General features: G+C 37.2%; 1 protein-coding gene across 1 annotated transcript in view; it reads left to right on the top strand.

Moving 5' to 3' along the window:
- Positions 1–23,473, top strand: part of MYO15A (myosin XVA) — a 1,299,796-nt gene that overhangs the window by 276,678 nt on the left and 999,645 nt on the right. The window contains exon 20 of the mRNA XM_044070057.1: positions 21,024–21,141. Within this exon, the coding sequence (XP_043925992.1) occupies positions 21,024–21,141 (118 nt within the window). The remainder of the gene's footprint in view (positions 1–21,023; positions 21,142–23,473) is intronic.

The following is a 23,473-nucleotide window of genomic DNA, read 5'->3' as shown; positions in this document are numbered from 1 at the left end:
TTATTGTTATGGTGAGGATTAGATCCCTGGAGCATGTGGTTTGAGGGGATATGGTTTTCTTTAGGTGGAGCATGTCCATCAATTCTGAGTTGGACATGGCCTTGAATGTCAGGCAGAGATCACCTATGAGTAGGTGGTATGCAACCGAGTACAGCTGGGGTTTCTTCAGTCGAGCTGCATAGGGCATCTGCTTGAGGCCAGTGATCCTCTTGGTGAGGTACTTCTATGTTCTTTCCAGTTGTTGCAGGTGACTTGTAAGGTACATCCCAAATGGGGCATTGTACTCTATGATGGGTCTGCTGAGTGATGCATAGATGGGCCCAATGACCTCTTTTGATCTGGATGCAAACCCTTTTGTGGTTAGGTGGGCCACATAGAAGGATTTTCTAACCACTTTGGCAATGTGATTATCAAAGGAGAGGTTACTAGCTACTTGGGTCCCCAGATCCCTTATTACGTCTTCCGTATGTAGGGGGCTACCACCTATGTGGTAGTTTGTGGGTACTTTGTTTTTTTCCAAAGGGGATGACTATGCACTTTTTGGCATTTAGCTTGAGGCCATGGTTTTGACACCAAGTATCTGTCTCAGTGAGACCCTTTTGGAGGATATCTGTGTCAGCCGGAGAGTCAGTTATAGCCCCTAGTTTGCAGTCGTCTGCGAACATTGTCAGCCATAGTCCTCCTGTGCTTGCCTGTACCTCTGAGAAGTATATGCCGAGCAGGAAGGGTCCTAGCACTGAGCCCTGGGGAACACCACTTGTAACTGGTTTAGAGTCAGACCTAGCTCCCGGAACTCTTACCATGTGGGTTCTGTCCGTTAGCCAGTTGGCAGCCCATCTCATGATGTAGGGGTTTATGTTCAGGCTGGTGAGCTTATCTATAATACCTGAGTGAGAAATGATGTTGAAGGCCTTTGCAAGGTCTAGGTAAGTTGTGTGGACCACCTTTCCCTTGTCTATAGCCTTGGTAACTGTCTCAAAGAAGTCCACCAGGTTTAGGAGGCATGATTTGCCCTTAACAAAGCTGAACTGGGTAGGGTCTAGTGTTTGGAGGTTTCCAATGTCTCTGTTAATGAGATCCATGATGATGCACTCCATAGCTTTGCAGACCAAGCTAGTCAAACGTATAGGGCGATAGTTCCCGCAGTCCGTTGTGGCTCCACCTTTGTGGAGTGGAATAACCATTGCTGTACGCCACTCTTTGGGCACGTAGCCTGTGGAGAGGCTGAGTTTAAACACTGTGGTTAGGTGAGGGGTTAGTTCATCTTTGAGCTCATGTAGGATGCAGCCTGGGACACCATCCAGTCCCATTGATGCTGTGTTTTTGGCTTTGGAGAGGGCTGTTTTAACCTGAGTGTCTGTGATTTCAGGGGCACTACATTCTTCTGGTATAGTTATGGGCCCTTTTGGGGGTGAGAGGGGGTTGAAGTTTGCACTGAATCTGTCTGCCAGGATGTTGGCTATATCGGTCAGTTCAGTGTATTTTGCGCCATTCTGCACTAACTCTGAGCAGATCTGAGAGTTGCCACTTAGATTCTGGACATAGCTAAAGAATGCCTTGTGGTTATCTTTGGAGTCCATGGCAATTTTTCTTTCGAAGCTAGCCTTGGATGATTTTATGAGGAAACGTAGTTTCTTGCTGATACGGATCAGGGATGTCTTCCCTTCTTGGGATTTTACTCTTTTCTGTACTAGTTTCCTCCTTCTATTGTATAGCTTGTTTATGACAGGGGTCCAACAGACTGGTTTCCTTTTCTTGGAGGAGTGAGTCTTGGTTTTGTTTGGGATAGCATGATCCATGCATTCTTGTAGGTGCCAGTAGAGTGATTTGGTAAAGGATTTTGCAGCTTGGAAAGTGTTATCCTTTAGCATGGGGGCTTTGAAACTTTCCACCTCGGTCTTAAGTAACGTGAAGTTTGCTTTTGAAAAGTTTTTCACGGTGGTTTCTTTGACCAGGGATGGTGGTGGAATGTGGATATCCAGAGTGATTAGTTTATGGTCAGATGTAACCAGCAAGGGGTTGACTTCTGGTGTGGAACACCAGTCACCCATGTTGGTGATGACCAGGTCCAATATGTTGTCACCTCTGGTGGGGGTGTTGACCAGTTGATCCAGGGCGTTTGAGTTTATAAATTCTAGGAAATGTAGGGCAAGGGAGTTTGTACTTGAGTAGTTCTCTCAGTTAATGTTTGGGTAATTGAAATCACCATATCAAGGTGTTTGGTAGGACCTTTATTTTTCCCAGTGTTTCCAGGAATGCGGAGTGGGGGTCCTGGGACATGGTAGGTGATCTGTAGCAAGCTATAATTTGAATAGCAGTTTTGCCCATTGTTAGTTGTACGTGGATGATCTCCAAAGCATCGTGTTGTGCCACAAACCTGGAGGTATGAGTATCCTTGATGAATATGGATACTCCCCCGCCTTTTGTATTTTTCCAGGTTTTGTGGCAGAAATGTATGGTATGAGTTGTAGCCTGGTAGTGCTGGGGTGCTCTCTGGAGCCTTAAACCAGGTTTCTGTTACTGCACATATATTGATTTTCTCCATACTAAGGAGTGCCTCGAGTGCATGCATTTTAAGGTTTAGACTTCTGGCATTGAGTAGCATTACCCTCAGTTTTTTGTTACTTATGCTATTTACAGTGGTGGGTTTGTCTTTTGAGCCTTGCCTAAAAAAGGCACTATGGGGGAGGCAAGAGCCTTGGCCAGTATTCAAAAGCCTAAGGGTGACAGGTGCAAGCCAAATCTAGCAAAGCAGCGTGGCTTGTCGAGCATGTCATCCCAGGCTGACAAACACTGGATCCCCTTTGAATGACACCAGTAGCTTAGCCAATTGTTGAAATTGATAATTTTTTTCTCTATACTGTGGTATCATTCTTGGTGAGGGCAGGATGCTACACAGGGTCAGGGTCATACTGGCCTGGGCTACATGATCAGAGAGCTCCTCCATATCTCTTTTCATGTAGTCCAGGGAGGTACGGCTCAGGTCATTCACACCAACATGGACAATGACAGAGTCATATTTGTACTTGTTCTGGAGTGACCTGAGTGCTTGTGTTATGTGGCAGATCCTGGCACCCCACAGGCAGCTAACAGTAACCTTCTCCTTGTTCAGCCTAGTGAGTGGGACGTCAGTGTGCCTGACTATAGAGTCACCTATTACTAGTGTGTTGGGTATGTTATTTTGCCTTAAGGGCTATGATTGTGTGGCACACTGGTTTTGTGAAGTATGTGTTTCATGGTTTGTGTTGGGGGGGTGGAGGTTGCTTGGATGTCTGCTTTGGAGGTCTCTGTTGCTTTTGCAGATTTTTATTTAGAGCCTCCGAGTATGTTTTCATGTACTTATGTGTGTTATTTTCCGATGCTGGTTTCATAGGTCTATGTAAGACTAGTGGTGTGATGCAAGTAATTCCCTTCTCCTCTTGACTGCCTGGTCCAGTCTTGGGTTGAGAGAGCTTAGTCTCCAGTTTGGCTGTATAATTACATCTCTCGCATGTATTAGTGTTTGGTGGAAGGAGGAGAGGGTTGTCTGTGTACATAAGGCAATTGTAACATTGCCTCAAAATGCCCAGATTCACCAGTTGGACTGGAGTGTACACCTGAAACTGCCCTTTGGAGATGCCTGGATAGGTACAGTGAACTGTTTTACTGATTTGTAATAAGGTACTAGGTTAGAGATGGAGGGGCAGAAAGAGGGGTCATTCAGGATTGAATGGGTAATGTGTAGTTACTGAAGTAATAGTTGGTTAGAGAATTTGGGCCATTGTAGTGCTTTAAGGGGGAGACAGTGATGGGAATTATAAGGAAGACTATTGGCAAATCTGACAATTTTATTATAAGTTTGTTCAGATTTGGAGAGTAGTTTGAGTATTTGTAAGAATAAGCACTGCTTACATAAGACAAGGTAACAGGAGAGGCTGGACTAGGGATATTTTGGAGGAAGGTGTTAGGATTTTCTGATTATGATGGAGTAAACCAAGTTTCTGGTGTGTTTTCTTTATACAATGTTGGATGTGTATGTCCTATTTTAATTCATCGTCAATAATGATGCTTAGTAGTTTGGTATGGGGTTTGGGTATAGTGATGGTATTGTTGAGGGAGATGATGGAAAAGGAGGATTTGTGATGTGTCAGTGTTTTAGGAAGGAAGAGAAGCAGTTTAATTTTTTTAGAATTAAGTACAAGTTGATTGTCAGAGAGCCATGTTTCGACAGAAGAAAAGGAGTTGTGGGTTAGAGATAAGAGATCAGGGATGCTATGTGCAGTGGTAATAAGAGTAGAATCATCAGCATACTGAAGGAACATTGTGAGGTTACAGGCAGAATGTAGATTGTTAGTGAAAACATTGAACAAGAGGGAGCCTAAGATAGATCCTTGTGGAACACCAGTATTGACAGGTTGGAAGGGGAGAAGGCAGTTTGCCACAAAATGGATTGTTGCCTATTGGTGAGGTAACTTGAGAAACAGTTTAAGGAGGAAGTAGAGAGCTGGAGGTTAGAAGTTTAGAGTGAGAGACAGTGACAAAAGCTTTATAGAAATCAAGAAATAAACAGGAGACTAACATGTTGTTGTCCTGGGCCTAACCTACTGTATAGGTGAAGGAAAGTAATGCAGTGGAAGTGCTGTGGTAGGTTCTAAAGCCATGTTGAAATGCAACTAGTTGTTAGAGAAAGTTGGTTTCCTATACAATCTAGACTTAATATCGTGCTTGTTAATGTATTTCATTATTAATACATCCAAATAATCAATACTCTGACTAGAAAAGTTGTTAAGTGAATTTCAAGAACCTGGTGGTACCATTGATCTAATCAATGGATTCTTTCAGTTTAACTACATCTCCACTTCACATTATAAATATGCCATCCAAAAATTTTAAATAGGTTACTAGGTAGGGACTAAATAATGATTTGAAAATATATGCTTGCTCCCAGTACCACATGATAATATCTGCATAAAGTGGGGCACATGCATCCCCCATTGCTACTGCATTAATTTGCCTGAAATATTCTCCCTCAAAAACATAAAATTATTGTTTAACACAAGCTCCATAAAGTCACAACTTATACTGATGTCCCTGTTCACCAAACCACTATTTCTGTTAAGAAATTCTCTAAACCATTCCATACCTTTATCATGAGGGATAACGGAGAACATATCACATACATCAATAGTTACCAAATACCATTTGAAGTTACAAAACTCAGGCTTTATACTTCCTAAAAAATCCCACAAGTCCTTTAATATATATTCATACAAAGAACATTTCTTTATTTTTGTATCGATAAATAACAAGGATGCATTTTAGATAAATCAAGCTGCCACAATGGGACACATAGATGGACCATTATTATATTTATGGACTTTACAGATAGCAAAAATGCCGGGCACTATGGGATGTTCTACTTTCAAAAAATTATAAGTATCCTAATTAAGTGCCCCTTCCATTAATACATCCTAGACATAAATATTGATTCTGCTAAAAGCTATGCTAATTGCATTTTTGGATGTTCTAATATATTATTTGTCATTGTTAAGCAAAACAAATATCTTACTTGAGTAATCAATGGTCTGCCTAAGCACAATTCCACCTCCTTTATCTGGTTTCATCACTCTAATCTTCCTATTACTTACTATCTCGCTCAAAATTAATTCTCTTCATTGGTCAAATTCCTTTTACTTCTGTGATAATTACTTAACAAAACACTTACAAATGTTGTATGTAGATTACTTTTCAATTAAAGCAGAGGATGGGATGCAGAGGGGAATTGTAAATGCTTTTCCTGACCAGCTTTGGACCTGTCACTTTATTCATAGGGGGATTATTTTTGTTAGAAAAAAAAAATTAAAGGTAAGTTTTTCTACATATAATTTAAGGGGTTTACTATTAAAATTTCGAGACTGAGATGTCTGCAGATGGAAAATTCGAAACACAGATGTTCAAATTTTCATCTGGTTGAACATCTCAGTGTTTGAAAGTTGTGCATTCGCTAATATAAATTCAAAGCACTGTACAGGGATCACAGAACAGTGTGGTTTGGGAAATTCATCCCTTTCCTCGCTGTAGTGCGATCTCGGAGTTGGACTATATAGTTACCAGGGAGTGTGGGGGCACAGCTCCCATGGGGGGTGCAGGGGGGCTTGCCTCCCTGCAAACTGTGATATTAGGTATAGGAGTTTACTTTACATGAGCTCCTATACGGAGAACATGTGATGTGTTCGGAAACAATGTCAAATCTGCTGAATTTAATCAGCAGATTCAACATTGTGACTTCTTTTTTTTTTTCACTTTCCAGGTTTAGTTTCGATATGTCATGCTCAGATTATTTTAACATTCGACATACTGATAGTAAACCAATTTAAGGTCTAACAAAATTTCCCCTAGGTCCATCCTTTGTGTAGTCACAAAGGTAAAACCTTTACTAAGCAATGAAAAATGCCTATTATCAATGTCCAAATTACTGTCATTGAATATTTTAAAACCATTATAAGTTATAACATTATGAGCAGAAGTAACAACCCTAGTGTTATTTTATAATGCATATTCAGGGAAAATTCCTATAGTGCCATCTAAACTGATAGGACACTCTGTTATTTCCGCCTCATGCCACTGCCTCTCCCCCTGACTTGTCTCTGTGGCCATTTGAAGTGATACATCTGTCCAGGGGCTTTTTGTTGAGCCCTTTCAGCTGTTCATTTGGAGTTTCTTAACGAGGAGGGAAAATGGTTAATGGAGGGTCTCCTAAAAAATCCTGATCATAACCCTCTACTACTAAAATGTTATCACCCATCTCTTGTATTGGATCTTCCCTATGTACCTTTTGAGTGGAATATGCAGTGTTGTATGCATATTCTTTAATATCCCTATCTCTTTTTCTAATTTTATTAATTTTTAAATCATTTACCCCGTTATCAACCCTAGAAACAAATTTACAATACTTAACATGGCAAACTTCAAATAACAAGTCCTTTTTCAACAGTTTATCAGTCATTTATATTTCACTATGTAAATGATCCATGTGCTCTTCATTATCTTGAGTAATTAGTCTCATACTACGGTAGCCACAGACATCAAAAATATGAACCAAATCATTATAAAATGTAGTTCCCCTGTAACAGCATTAGGAAATTTCCATAACCTAAGGCCCTTTGGGACCCTATTATTCGAATCACATTCCTTTAAGAAAGCATTATCAATCTGTATCTTTATATATTGACTTAATTTGTTTTCAAATAACCTCAAGGATGCTTCAAAGGTCATATTTATTTATTTTATTTATTGACATTTGTTTACCAGGAAAGTCCAACTGGTCCACAAAGAACACATTTTCAGTGGAGGCCTGAGCAGAAATACTCAAAGTATAAAACATTTCAAGCAGAACAAAGTAAAATAATTAGTAGTTGTAGACATGGACTTTCAATAACAAGAACTAATAAAAATACAGTAAAACACTAGCATAAAAATAACAAAAGATTATGTACGTAGGATAATTATAGAATATTTTACTCAACATATAGTATCTGTGTTAGTTATGGCATAAAAATTTATGGTAGACATAAGTAGGAAAAGGAATAAGAAGCTTATAGTTTAGAAAAGAAAGTACGGGAAAGTACCAGATTGAATATGGATGAAGAAAAGTGAAATAAGAGAAAGATAAAACTGAAGTGGACAAGATAAATAGAGCTAAGAGTAAGGTAGAGGAGGAAAGAGGAAAAAATAAGAGGTATGGTGATAAAGGAAGGCAGAGTTTATAGTAGAAGAGAAAGGAGGTGAAGGGGTGTTGAAATGGCTAGAAATTAGCCTGAAGTTGAGCAAGAGCATATCCAAGATTTAGACAGCTGTTCCTTTAGTGCACTCTTAGAGGGTGTGTGAATGTGGTTATCAACATATCAGCAGTGTGCCCAATCAAAATAAAACCTTCAAAGTCCAGAGATTTAAATACCCAAGCATTTAAACTAATGTTATGCAAAGTACCATCCTGCACAGTGTCATAACCCCCAAAGCAATAATTGCCTACAGGTAAAACATTCAGAGGTGCTCATTCAAAAAAGAATCAAAGTTCACCACCTATGGTTAACCCAAGGTAAATGCATCTCATTCTGCCATTTATGACCTCTTACTGCATTCAAGTATAACCATTGCTCTTGTTTGCTTGAGATTCCTCTGGGAGGTAAGGTGGCTCAATATTGGATATTGCAACTTCATTATAGTCAAAATTATTAAATAAACTTGAAGAAATCTGTGCAAGCTGAGAAAAATGACCACAATGGTCACCTGAGGGTCCACAAGGAACTCACCCACACTCAAAACACTTCTTGGGCTGATTGCAGTTAATTGGTGGAGCCAGATACCACATCTGCATTCATCCCCACCTGATTAGTGGATATATGTGACCCCAAGCTAGAACCACCATTGTTCATTTCAAAACTTGATGAAATACTGGAAAAACAATCCATTCTCAAAAGCACACTCAACTCACCAGTAAGTGAAGATGGCATAGCTAAAATCATTCCACTGTCATCATCATTATCCATAATAGTGTTTTGTTCAAACAACTAAGGACTGATCATGCCACATTTACACTAAGGAACCACACAAAGCACCCAGCCAATATAATATAAAACAAGTAACCTCAGAAAATTTTCCATAATTTAGTTAGATGATTTATATTGTTTGTAAAGAATTTTGAAGAAGCTTGAGTACATTCTGAATAACATGCTAAGACTTTACTTTCATGTATTAATAGCTGGAACAGATGGTGAAAAAAACAAGAGATGGCCCATGGGAGCATACTTTGGAATACAGGGAACTCCTGTGGAGAGTGGGGTTAGATGCAAGTGAAAAAACAGGGCTAAATGGTACTGTTTCATTTGCTAGTTTATTAAAATCAAGGGCAGCCAAGTTGTGAACTTGACAGATTTTTTAATTTTTTTTTAATATGTTTTGTAATCTTCAACTTTTTTATTAGTAACTTTTTATTATTATTCTTTGAAATGTTTTCTTTTTTTACATATGCATAGGTATTTTCTAGTAACTTAACAGTTCAGTTTTTTTACAGTACAAGTATTTCTTTAATTTGCCTAAACATGGATAGAATAATGTAATGGGTGGCAATTTAAAGGGGACAGGGTGATTGATTGTTTTTAAACAAGTTTGAATGAACTTGTATTGTAAACAGCTGTGTTAATGATTTGTGATTTAGTTCTGATGAAGTCCCGAAGACAGGGATGAAAGTACTTATCTTTTAGTAAAATAAATTGTTTTATAACTTGTTCGCTCTCTCATCTGCTCCTTTTAGCTAATTTTCCTATAGTTACTAGATTTAGGTAGATATCAATTTCATCTACAAAGGTAGTAAAAGGGATTTTAAAACCAAGATAAGATGGGATATTATAGTATTTTTTTAATTAAGGATAGGAATAATTGTTCAAGAAATAAAGTTGAAAAGACAGGGAGACAGAGGACATCCTTGTCTTATTCTGTTGCTTAAATAAACAGGTTTTAATGGTAGATTATTAATAAATAACTATGTTGAATGATTGGCAAATAAAATTTTAATATAATTTATAAAGGTTTTGGGCAAACCAAATTTGTCCATAACTACAAACAGAAAACAGAACGTAATCTGTTAAATGTTTTAGATGCATCGATTGACAGAGCATACCAGTTAAGATTATTATCATTACATAAGTGTTTTAAGGTACACAAGGTTAATATTTGGTCAGTGGTTTGCCTATTTTTAATAAAATCTGATTTGTAGTGATGAAATTATTGAGAGTATTATATATTTTATTCCCTTAGCAAGTATTACAGAAAGTATTTTAGGTCAATATTTTTGAATATTAATTGTATCTTAGTTCAGTTTGGGTATTAAAATATTTTTTGATTGGCTTAAATAAAAATCTTGAAATCCAAAGTTTAAGATGCTGTCAGAAACCAAATATAGTATATTTTGAAAAAATGTCTTAGAATATTTTGTAAAATTCCACAGAATATCCATCTTGGCCAGAGGCTTTATTAGTTTTTTATTGTTTTAATGGCAAGTTGTGTTTCTTTTAGTGAGATTGGGTTGCTTAGGAAATTTTGTTGGTCCAAGTTCAGTGGCTGGTATTATAAGAAATTTAAGCAATTTATGGTTTCTTGTTAGGTCCTTGATGTGAACTTATTATTATAAATTAGACAAAATAAGTCATGCAAGATTACAATTATATCATTATTGTTTGTGTATTTGTTTTATTATTCACATCCATTTCCATGATTAGGTAAGGAGAGTTATATGGTTTCTATAGAATTTTGAAAGCATTTAAGCCCATTCCGAATAAGATGCCAAGACTTTAATTTCATATATAAATAGCTGTTTAGAATGAAATATAACAATTTCTTGCAGAATTTCTTGGATTTAATATTCTCTGTCATCACTGTGATATTATGTAACTGTTGAGAATAAAGAGTATTTAGCCTATTATTTCAGTTACTGATGTACTGAATATTTCTTTTTTTTTTTTTTTTGTAATACACTGCTTTACTAATTAGAAATCCTCTGATATGAGTGTTTAGGGATGTCCACTGAATATTCATGTTTGCCCTGATGTGTAGTAAAGAGTCAAAAAATGTAGTAAACATTGATTAATTCCATTTCTGATATCTTCATATTCAAGGAGGTTTAACTTGAGAGTCCATTGTTTTGGAGCTGTGAAAGTGGAATTAACTTTATTGAATTCTAGTTTTATTTGTATTCTGGAATGGTCAGAGATTGTTCTTGGTTCTGTGGAAAGATCCATAGTATATTGAAGTAGTTTATTAGAAATTAAAAATAAATAAATTCTAGGCCATGACTTGTGATATGTCAAATAGTAAGTGAAATTATTTTTATTAGGGTCGGCAAATTAATTGGGTCTGTAACTTCAAATTTATCCATTAGATCTAGTATGGTTAGGCTGTTTTGGTATCTCTGGAAGAAGTCTTACCTATTTTATCTGTTTTTGGATTAATAACTATATTTCAATCACCCCCCCCCAGATAAAAAGTAATATTCATTGCATTTAGAGAAACCGTTAAGTAGATTGATTATGAAGTCAGATTGATTGGAACATGTAGTGTACACATTAACTATAGTTAGTGATTTATCTAACTCTTTTATCCTACATACGATGTAGCACAATCTGCCATCTAAATCAGCTTTACTGCTTAATATATTGCCATGAGAAATTTGATTTAACCAAAATAGCAATGCCAGCATTGCTAGTGCTATTACCTGCAACAGTGATGTTACAGTTCCATTTTTTTTCTTGACTGAAGACCATTGGCTATTGGTCATGTGTGTTTCTTGTAATAATATTATGTGAGCTTCAGAACTGAAAACTAAATGCAGGGAAAGTTTTTCTTTTTGAAGTTTAGTGTTAACCTTTTATATTCCAACTATCACTTTTAAGTAGCATAAGTATATTGATAATTATAGATTATGTTGAGGGTATCATGAGATAAAAAGAATAAGCAGATTTATATGTTTCCATTGTTAACTAAAAGCTGTAATGTAATATTGTGCTTAGTATGATAGACAATAATTTAATAGAAAGGCAACTTAAATGTTAAAGTCATATAATGTATAACTCCTTGAAAAATTAGAAGTTCTGCACTAATATTAGTTCACTCTTCCTCTAAACCTAAAGAGCCTATCCCCCTCCCTCCTGTACTATGAGAAGAGTACAAAACTAAATAAATAAGGGATGCAGAAATATTAATTTTCTTACACCATAATAAAAATAAACCATCCTTATACCTAGGACAACAATAAGTAAGAATAAAAAACATTAAATTTATAAGCAAATGGATACAGCATATGCAACTTTCACTTAGGGCAGCTCCTTTTCATATAGACATAAAAGAAAGCAAAAAAGAGACTTTTTCACTAGTCATATTTTTTAAAGAGGTAATATAGTAGTTGCAGTTTTAAAAACTGAAGTTAAATTCTATTCATTCATATTTTTGTATTGATGCAAATTTATTGACAAGGAAGTTTCTTATTAGGAACTTAAATAAATAAAACAATTAGCCTATAAAAACTAAGTAGATTGCATTTGCTTAGGGTTATGTTAGTTAAAAACTTTAGTTATATAACAGGTCTAACAACTGAACATAACATATTGGCTCTAAGGAGCATATTATGGCTCTAACCTATCGGCAACTTGGTTGCAAATTAGAATGTATAACACTAAGGTGAAAAACTACTTCCTGTGTTTTCAGACAGGAAACCTTAATGGGTAGATTCCTGTTCCTGTTTAAAGTGTAATCCTGGAAACCTGAAAACGAAAACTGTTAAGTATATTCTGGACTATTGCTTGCTCAGTTAACACAAACATCCATCAACCAAATTACAAAGCCATTACAGAGTAAGTAAACTGAGAGCTAAACTTTTAAACTATTAGATAACAGTAATGTACAACCTAAACAGATGTATTGGCCCACTCTATCCATATATTCCAGCATTTTTTTAGATAAAAAGGTTGTAAGTCAGTTACCTTCCTTTAGTGAATTTTACAAAAGCAATGAAATGTAATAGTCATATGACTGGTATAAAATTGAAAAAAATCACAAAGAGAGATTTTGTTTCTTCTGAGGATGTGACCTGGTGCTTGACTCATCTGTAAATAAAAGATAGTTCATCTGGGAAGAGCATTTTAAATTGTATCTTATAAGATATGAACAGTACAGAGAAAGGTGCTGACTGTAGTTTATATTTTAGTGGGAGATCTTGAGCAATTCTGATTTATGATCTTTCCATATAAAGTCTCTTTTATTTTTGCATGCATGTATGATGGCTGACATATCTTGAAGGTTGAGAAATTTTGTGTATACTAACCATGGAGAACAGTAAGCCTGGTATTGTCTTATACCACAATGTGCTCTTTTTCAATTATGCTGTTATAAATTTCTTTTCTGTTGCCCAGTAAATTATTTATTTCTAGTATTGTTTGGATTAGCTCCATTTGGATAATACTTTCTGGGATGCATTTGAACAATATGTTTCTTTCACTACGTGATTCAATATCTAGCAATTTTTCATTGATGGCAATTAAATCTTTAGATTGTGAAGAGATATTGGCCTGTGCCTGATGTAGCTGGTCCTCACAAAGCTTAATCCTTGTTTCCAATTCCTCCATTCTTGAAGATATGGATGTTAGGGAGTTTTAAATTTCTAACAGTTGAGGGGAGACAGCATATAGCACATTCTGCAATTGTGATTAATCAGATGTTGAAGTTCTATTTCACTTGTTTTAACAGACAAAGGTTTCCTTTCATCTTTGCTAGCTGACTTTATAGTGTTTAGAAGAGGGTGATTCTTTCTCAGTCAACATTCCTGAAGAAAATATTATTGAAGATGTTTAAATTTCCACAATTGAAACTTCTTGTGCCATAATACTAGCTTTGTACATTTAGAATACCCCTTAAAAAGTGGACAATTCCTGTTTTGTTTGTAGCTCGCAGCTTTTGCAACTCATGAAACAGCAACATCAGATGGAAGTTTCTACTTCAAAAAGAGGTCAAAAAGATGATGGACAGTAACTAACTGTGTTAAGAGATATTTTTAATTAATAGCGCTGTTGGTGTCTTTTAGTTGATGCAGTGCAAGTAGAGTTAGATTTGCAGATGCTGTTAGATTTCTGTCATTTTGGCAGAGTTGCTCTAAGTTAGCTGCCTTTCATTTGTCTGCCATCTTGCTTTCCTCAAAATTGCTTTCTTAAGTGTAATACAATGATGCTCCTACTTAGGGTTAATACTGATGAAACAATAAACAGCAGCAGCAGTAGCCCATAGAGTATTATTATTTTGGGAGCTGAGGACAGTCTTGAAATAAGGATATTTTTTTTCAATAATAGCCCTAACATGTTTGGTTAAATGATGTAAAACAGAGTTACTAGGCTTTTAGCTGCTCTCTGACTTTGTTGCATATGGTTTCTGTATATATTTCAAAGAAGAGAGAAGGGTCATTTATAAGTCCAAAATAGTTGCATGGCTTCAACTGATAGATAATATTTTTGTTAGTGGTGTAAGCTCAGTGGAGTTTAGAGTATACTTTGTAAGTCTAAATAAAATAATTTTTCATTTTTCATTGGATCTGGAGTTCAACCTAATTTTTTTCCACTGGACTGAGTGTGAATATTTTTTTCTTCCTTTGAACTGATGTAAACTCATTTTAAGTTGCACTGGCAGTTCACTGATATGTGGTCAAATTGCTAGCTTTTCATTTTACAGGGTATCTGGTTTTCTGAGTTTATACTTTAGCATTTTCAAAATAATTAAATGTTTGTACACTTCTAAAAGATAAGCTCCCATTTCTAAATGCTTCCTTCCACTAAATGTCATGCACATCTTCTACTCTCTTACATGTAACCTCCTGTGGGCTAAACACTACAAAAAAATATACAATTGAATTTCTTTTCTAGTTGCAACCAACTATTTCCATATAATTTTCAATATTTCTTTCCAAAAACATTCTATCCTGGATGGAACAAAAAAAAAAAACACTTAGACACAGCATCATAATATACTTTGGATACCCTTTGAAAATATGCATTTGCTATTATTCATAACTTTCGAGCTTTATAAAATTGTCCTGCTGAGTATTTCAGGCATCTTGCCCTAAACTAATAAACCAAAACGACCCAGATGAAGGTGGCACCAAATAAACCAAGAAGAAAAACCCACCAAAATTCACTATTGATAAGCAGCAATTAGCATATAAGATATTTAATATCTGCTTTCTTCTGCAAAGACTTCCTGAAGTCTTTGTAGACAAAAGCAGGTATTAAACGACTTGTATGTCAATTGCTGCTTTTCAAAAGTGCTTTTTGGTGTTTTTTTTCATCATGCTCTACACTATGTCACCCAGGCTATTTATTTTTATTGTATAACCCCAGCTGAGACTCTTTGGTGTCTCTCAAATTTGAAACCAAATTATAATAAAAAAGTGAAAAAGAAAACAATGAGATGGAAAATTCCAAGGCCCTGTTCTTCTTCCTTCATGTAAAATACAACTCTGTCTTATTGGCTTTAATCTATTTCAAGAGCTTCAAAGCTGATGCTCAACAATATCACCTCTAATTCTTCAGAGAAAAAAATGCCCAAATAAACATAACCATCTGCTCAACAAGATAATCCTAATTTGGTATATTTTTTCAAAGTTGTTATGAAATATCTCCCATTCCTTCCACTTCCCTTCCATCTCGTCCAGAATCTTTTCCATTTCCTTTTACCTACTATTCCCACAAACAATCCTCAGTATCTTAATCTCTATTTCTGACATGTGCTTTCTTTCAACCATCTTTCCATTTCAAAATTATCTAAATTCTTTCTATTTTAGCTCATAACCTTGTCTTTTCCAAACCTATTTCCATCACATTCAAGATTTCCCAAATCTGTTCATTATCTTTCAACAACAAAACTTATCACCAACAAAGGACAAAATGATTGGAAAAGAATATTCTGCCAGAGCACAGAGTTCTCCTTTTAGATTTGTCTTACTACAAATTTTCCCTAAGTCAAGCAGCAAAAACCTCAAGCCATGCCCTTCTTTCCCACCCTTTCCAACCTGTATCTAATGTCCTAAGTGAACCTTCATTCTTGACAATGCATACATTTTATAGGTTCATAGGTACATAGGTAATTACTAGGCTAGCTGCCCTTGTGAGCCATCTTAAGCCTAGCCAATTTCTCTTTTTGTGCTCAAAATAACCTTTCCCCTTTGGGTATAGATCGGCCTTGCCCATCCCATGGTTGGTAGTTATGTATTAACCCTAATGAGAATAACTGGGGTCATTGCCATAAATAATTTGAGGAGACCCATGTATGGGATACAGCATTTAGGAGCTGCTTCTGTCTATTAGTCCATTTCTCTACTCATCTCTTCAATGCCTGTCATACATTATAAAACTCCAGTAGTATTAGCCAATTATAGCTATTCAGGCAATCAGATGTCTCAGCCATATTCAGTGTTGCTAAAAAAACATTCCTTTCTCCTTTCAGATATCTGTTCACAAACACTTTATCTTTCATAATGCCATGATGGTTCCCCAATATCCTGCCTTGGAATAAATCAATCTATGCACCCAAATGCTGTGTAATCATCATCTGTAGCACTTTAGTTAGTATCTTATGATATGTATTTAGCAAGTATATAAGTCTTCAGTTTGACAAAACTATCTTACAATCCACTTTTCCAAAAACAAAGGAAACTCTGCACATAACTTAAAGTATCGAATAAGCATACAGATGTATATTGTAGATGAGCAGATCTGGTTAGTGAACTCCATGAATAATGGAACATGCATTTACTCAAGATGCAACACACAAAACTGAACTATAAGAAGACAACAATGATTTACTATTTTCTTACCAAATTACATATTCAAATATGAAAAATACCAGACAACGAAGAGGGCTCTGTACAATATTATAAATGCACTAAATATGATACTACACTTTCTTTGGTGCAGCCGACCTATACTAAATGAGTACATCCTCAATACTATCACTTACAGAGAGAAATAAATGGAGTCAACATTAGAATAATGGAGGTAGACAGTGAAAAAGGCTTGAGTAGAGACAGTATTTTTTCTTATGTTATGTATCTCTTCGTCTCTCAGAAATATTCTGTGATAAATTTAAGCCGAGGTGGTATAGTGGTAGCATTGTTGCCTCACAGCAAGAGGTTCTCCCGTTTGATTCTCAGCTGGAGCACCTTCTGTGTGGAGTCTGCATGTCCTCCCCATGGTTGAGTGGCATTTGAAAGACATGTGTGAATGCCTTCGTTGAAGGTTGGGCGTCGGGCTGGCACCTCGGCACCGTAAAAATCTACTGCCAGTCATTAGCGGACCAGAATTCCGCTGTGGCGACCCCTCACCAGGAAAAGCCAAAAGAAGAACAACATTCACAGTACCAAGTTTCCAACATGTAAGTCATATCATGAGAAATAAAAATCTCTGAGTTTAAACAGTTGGTAGAGAAATGCTTGTTCCCTTTGCTTTAACCAAAGACCTGCAAACACAGTTACAAGTATGTTAGTCAACACTGGCGGGTGGGGGGGGGGGGGGTAAAGTTCATGCTGTTGCTAAAGCTATAGGATGTACTCATGATTTAATGACACTGTCATACAATGTTGCTTGTTTCCTTGTACATTACATGATATACACATACAGCATATGTTTTGCCAAAAATCATTGTATAACCTGCTCCTTGTAAATAACATGGTACATTAGGTCTGTCAGAGCACTGGATATGCAGGTCTCTGACTTCACTAGGCTTCAGCAGCATGTTCTACACACATACACACACACACGTATACACACACACACACACACACACACACACACACACACACACACACACACACACACACACACACACTTTCAGCAACATGATCAACACACACAGACACATGCACATGCAAACACACTCATTCACCCCCCACACACATGCACATTGCTCTAGCTTGTACCTGCCACACTCTAACATGCTTGAAGGCACATGCAGATGCATATGTATATAGACACAAATGTACACATGACATATACAAACACAAACACAACCACACACACACATACATGCATACGCATGCAGAGAAAAAACTGTAAATGACCAGATACATATTTATATGCATACAGATACACAATCCCACACACATGAGCAAACATTTACAATATGAACTAATAAAGTTGCATATACATAGAAGAGGAAGCTGTCTGTTAAATCCTGTATTTTCATTTGGATTCCGTGATTGCAGAAATATTTCATGCATCTGTAGTATCCTCTGCCATTCATGATTTCATAGTTTTTCTCTATTTTCCTGATGTTCCTTATGCTCCTGAGAAACTTTCCCGTTAGCCATCGTATCTGGGGATTACTGTACCTACTAGTAACGCATACTACAGAATGTGGATGGAGGAGGCTTTCACACAGATCTTGTTCCTGTCATGTCCTCTAAGTCATCACAACGTTACCAGAAAGCAACCACTGTCCTTAGACACTGCCTTCTTCCTGGGTCCAGACCTTCTCCAGAAAAGGAGACATAGCTGTAGACAATCTACCATTATCTACCTCACCTGGTTCTGTAATTATTCATGGATATTCTTGTGCTCTAGAATTCAGTTTTCAGAAGTTTGTTAGCTTGGTCTGTGTCCCACTAGGTGTATCTATGTGGTGTGTGCCATGTGTGTCTCGCTTTCATGGCTTCCCTCAAGGCTTGAAATAATGCAATACAAGATTCATAATCTAGCTACTCCTACATTTCCTTGTCCTATTCTGGATCAGTTGTTTATAGACTTATTTCTCAGATGCACTAGTTTTGGAGTGTAGTTGACTTTGACTGCTTCACTGGCTCTTGTCACCACTTTTCATGTTAGCCTGGTTCGCTTATAGGACGTAGGTTCTCATTTAACCATGAGTTCCACTATCTTTCTAAGACCTGAGGATGACAAGTATACCCATCTGCTTGAGAATAAGTGTAGTTCAAATAAGCATTATGAAAGAAATATAGCAATTAGAAATCTCCTGTAAGACGGTAGCTTTTTGTCCACAGAAACTTCCATTGTGGCTAATAAACATTTATCTGGAATTATGAAAGGCTAAACATTCAAAGCTTTCAGAAGATGAATATGAACTTGGCACTTGCTTCTTTGCAGCTGACATTGCTGCCATCAGATCCAGTGCTGTTGTAGTTAGGAATACCACTGGGTCTGGCCTAAGTTTGATCTGCACAATTACTCTGACTTTGTTTCATTGGATTTAAGCATGCATCATACAAACTATGGATGTAAGCCTTGATCTACCAGGCTTGTTATATCTTATGCTGAACTCCTGTGTCTCACTCTATACAGTATCACAGGGTCTTCATTAAAGGTGTCTTCATATTATCTAAAGGAGACCTAAGTCACTCTAACTTTACAGAAAACCGCTTTTGACCTAAATGGCCTTGAAATCTGTCAACTTGTCACTAATCTTACTTTTATCATCAAGGTTTTAGAAAGGGTAATTTATGTGCCGCATGACTCCAGTCTTAAGGAGCATGAGCTTTATGATACATTTCAGTGTGGTTTACAGTCAGGTTCATGACGATTGATTGACAACTCTTTGATCGATTTAAAATCGACTGAAAAAAAAATCAGAAACAACCTTTGATAAATCTTAGAGGAAACTTATGTTTGCAGGGGAGCAAGCTCCCTTTCACACCCCATACCCCCCAAACTTAAATATACCAACTCTGGAGTCACACAACAGTAGAGAAGAAGGAAAACTCCACTGTCAGCAAAAGTTGTTTCATCCAATTTTTGATCGGCACTCGCTGAAACAGGTGTAGACCAGTTGACATATCTCCCTATAGACTTGCCACATTATTGAAGCAGTCCTTACTGGGGTCTTCAGTGACATACTCATTGACCAGGATCTAAGATGCTTCATTGCCTTGGTCCTCCCTGATCTCATTGCAGCTTGTAACATGGCAAATCATGGGAACCTGATGGAATGCTTAACTAACTACTGTAGTCTCTCAGAAGCTGTTCTAGAGTGACTTCCCTTCAATGTCTCCTGAAGATCTAAGAGAGGTGTTTCAAGTATTAATTCCTTCTTACTTTTCCATTTCATTGATACATGTTTGCTACCCTTAAGTTGCCCTAGGAGTGGAATTTTCCACTATCATAGAAATGCCATGTATCTCCACCTATCCTTTCATTAGTTTTCTGTACCTGCCTTAAATTCCCTTGCTAAAGACCATGACTGTATTCAGCAATAGATTCTCAGTAATTGACTCAGTTCAACTTAAATAATTCCCATGGCAGTGCACACAACTGATAAAGGCTTATCTCTCCCAACTTCAAACATCTCTATTATTTATAGGAACAATGGACCTGAATCAGTGCCCAGAGTTTGCAGTCCGGATGTTATCCTTGATGACTGGCTGACAGTCCAAGGTCAAAGTGCAAAGTATCAAAAAAGGTTGCATATTTGCATGTACAGAATATTTCTTCAAACAACTTTTACAGTTTATGTCTGGCTGTGGCTGTTAATACTCCTGGACTATTGCAGCTGCACGAACCTAGTGCAGATGGACTATGAACTTACAAACCTAGTGCAGATGGACTATGAATGTGACCATTTGTAAGTAGTGCAAAAATCTTCCGCACAATTTTCCATCTAGAAGTTCATATTACCCACATATTATGCCAGTTCTGTGGAATTTTCTCTTACTGAATATTTGTTTATCATATTTAATGTTCTTTACCTAACTCACCTTTCCTTATATGAAGTGAATCGCCTATAGTGGAAAGATCGTGTCTATATCACGTTATCGAAATTTTACTACATCGAATCAATAAAGGTCGAACTTTATTGATCGAAGTAGTAAAATATCGAATAACATAAAAAAATAAATAAATCAATAAAAAAAATCTAACTAGCGTAGGCAGGGGGGCAAGCTCCCCCGCACCCCCTACACCCCCCTACTTAAATATACCAACTCTGAGACTGCACTACATTGAGGTAAACAGAAATCTCCCCCTTATGGAGATTTCCATTTACTTGCGCTATGTTCTGAACTGTCGACATTGCTGTGCCGACAATATCATATTCAATATTGTCAGCTTACGACAACGTGAACTAGACCCAGAAAGATCTATTACAGCATGCTGTCCCATTCATCCATTCCTGCTCTGTTCAGCTACTCAAGTACTGCTGGTACTTCTGAGAATGCAGCTTAAATCCTGAAGAATTCATTTTTGTTTGCAACCAAGTACAACACCTTTCAGACTTACTTCTAAGGTGGCTTTGAGAAGTACCCGAAGACCCATGTAGTGTTTCCACCTCAGTGACACACTTCTGTTTTTAATATCTTTTAATTTAATATTTATTATCTTTTCTCTGTGTTACTCATTTTATATACTGTTTAAGTAGTGCAAATAAATGTGAACTATGTACATGTAATGTATTTAATGTGTAGTAACTTAAGCAGACTTCATACAAGCTCTTCTCCTGTTTAAAAGGTACAAGACCATTGCTGGCATAAAGCAACATCTTGAGGTGGATGGGGAGAACTGTGTATTGGTGCTGAAGAGTCTTTGTCCTATCAACCAAGGAATGTTCTATGTTGGAGTCACTAAGGTAATGCACCTTATATCTTCACTCTACAAAGTCATTTACATGTGATGCAGCTCACTGCTTTTACAAAATCAGATGAATAAATGCAAACCCTGTTTATGCGGTTTACCTTTAGTTGTGCGTATTGCACACAGGCGAACAGCAATTGGGTGAAAGGCAGTTTGAAAGATTTGCAAATGCCAAAAGGAAAAAGGTTCGAATGTGCAATGAGCGAATGCACATTGACATTCGCTCATTGCACATTCGACATTGTGGGGCGGATTGCACTATAGTGGGGATCGGGAAAAACTGTAGTGCAATCTTGGAGTTAGAATATTAAAGTAGGGTGGGTGTTGGGGGTGCAGGGGGGCTTGCCCCCCTGATTTACACTTCTTTTTTTTTTTTTTTCGCTCGACATTAATGTTCGAAAAACAGCAAATCTGCTTTTCGATTTGCTGTTTTTTGAACATTAAGGACTGTCGCTGTTTTCACTTTCATGGCTTCAAGTCACTCATATGAGCATTCGAACCACTGTGATTGGGCTTTATAAAAGTAAACCATTTATGCAATGCCTTATCTGTCCCCAGCACTGTAAACTATGCCAGGTGGAAATCCACCATAACTAGATCAGTATTGATGTCGCCTGTTGTTCTGTGAAATTAATGTATTTGTTTGAAATCTTTATGCTATGTTTCTGCAGGTTTCATCCCTCATACCCATGGAAAATGAACTCTGCCCAGTAGGTCTAACCTAGTCAACAAAATAAATAAATACATTCACACGTACATAGATATATACATAAACATGCAAGGTAGTAGGGAGGTGCACATTTCCTAGAGCAAAGGAGGCATCCACAAAGGACAAAGAGTTCCTTAAACTATGGGGATATCTGAGGCTAGCTGTGTGCCCAGTCCAAGACAGCAGAACAAATTTAGTGATTGAATACATCAGTGACCAATATGGTAAGGTAGCACTAGGAAAGTGAAAAGGCTTGCAGTTGTTTCTTGGACTTCATGCAGCTCAATTAATATAACAGTCAGGATCTTAAATGAAATACTTACCATATGAAAACAGTTCCACTAGCTCATATTTTTATTAAATATCATAACCGTTACATGGATCGGTTCGATTTCCTGTAAGATTTTGCTGAAATAAACATAATAATCAAACATTTTCCTTTGTTATTTTTCAGATCTGTGTAATTGCTAAATAGGGGTAAGGGGGATAGACATCTAGGCATGTGAAGGAATACATGGCTCTACTCCCACTTCTGAGTTTCATGTAATTTCTTTGGAAAATTTGTTCAGTAATGCAGCAGTGTTTGTTCTACAGTGGAAGAGTTTCCTCAATAGCAAGAAGAAATCTATGAGAAGCTAGCTCCTTGGTGTAGACAGCTAAAGCCTTGACTATGTTACAGGCATTCTGAGTTCTTTTAGTGGCACAGGCAGCTGTAGGAGCTGGCCTATCCATCCTGGAAAGAGGGTGACAATTAGAAAATGCAGAAGGTGTTACCCAGTCGAGAAAAAGCCTGCCCAGTCATTGGACTTACCATCAGTAAGCTAAGGGGAATCTGCTATAAGAAGGAGCAGTTCTCCTTGGAACACCGGAAATAGTGGGCTTGGCAGAGCCACCAAAGGGGAGAGATGTGCTCTCAATGAGGATAAAGTTGGATGACCCCAGGACTAGCAAGTTGGCCCACTCTTTAGCATCCAACTCTTGTTAGGGAATGGAGAAATTACTGGGACTCCTGGAAGGGAATGAATGGGGAATGAATCAACTTTAATTTGAGGGGCAAAAAGCTCCTTCTCCTATTAAAACTGAAGCAAACCACTACAGATTGTGTGGGAGAAGACCTGCGACAGTCAGGCATTACTATAGGAGAAGGCAGAAGTGTCACTGAACTGAGAGAGGTGGCAACAGATAGCCATTAAAATGGCTCTCTCAGTGTCACTGACATCCATCTTCCTTATCCATCACTTTCTCATGACAGATCACAGGCCACCCGACCCCTGCCACAATGTAACAAAGTTGATTTTCTATTTTCCTCTTGGTAGACTTCCTGGATGTTCCCAAGTGTGCCTGCTCACCATCCCTCACCTACACACCACTAGGGACAAAAGAATGACCACACATCATACATGGTCATATACTAAGAACTCAGAAATAACAAATCCTTATCATTTTGTAGTCCAGTACTGAAGATTAGGGTTCTACCATTGGTGGATGGCTATCTTATCAATTCCAACTCACTGCAAATGAAAGTTCTAGAATATTTTTATCAGTTCTGCTGAAAGATTGCAGTTGTGTGATTCATTTATTCACCACTACCAGACTTTTCTCTTTTTTCTGTGTCTGT

Source organism: Protopterus annectens, chromosome 1.part0, assembly GCF_019279795.1.
Source record: "Protopterus annectens isolate FY-2018-M chromosome 1.part0, PAN1.0, whole genome shotgun sequence".
Taxonomy (NCBI): Eukaryota; Metazoa; Chordata; order Ceratodontiformes; family Protopteridae; genus Protopterus; species Protopterus annectens.
Note: the sequence above shows the minus strand (reverse complement) of the source record. Positions and strands in the feature narration are given on the sequence as shown.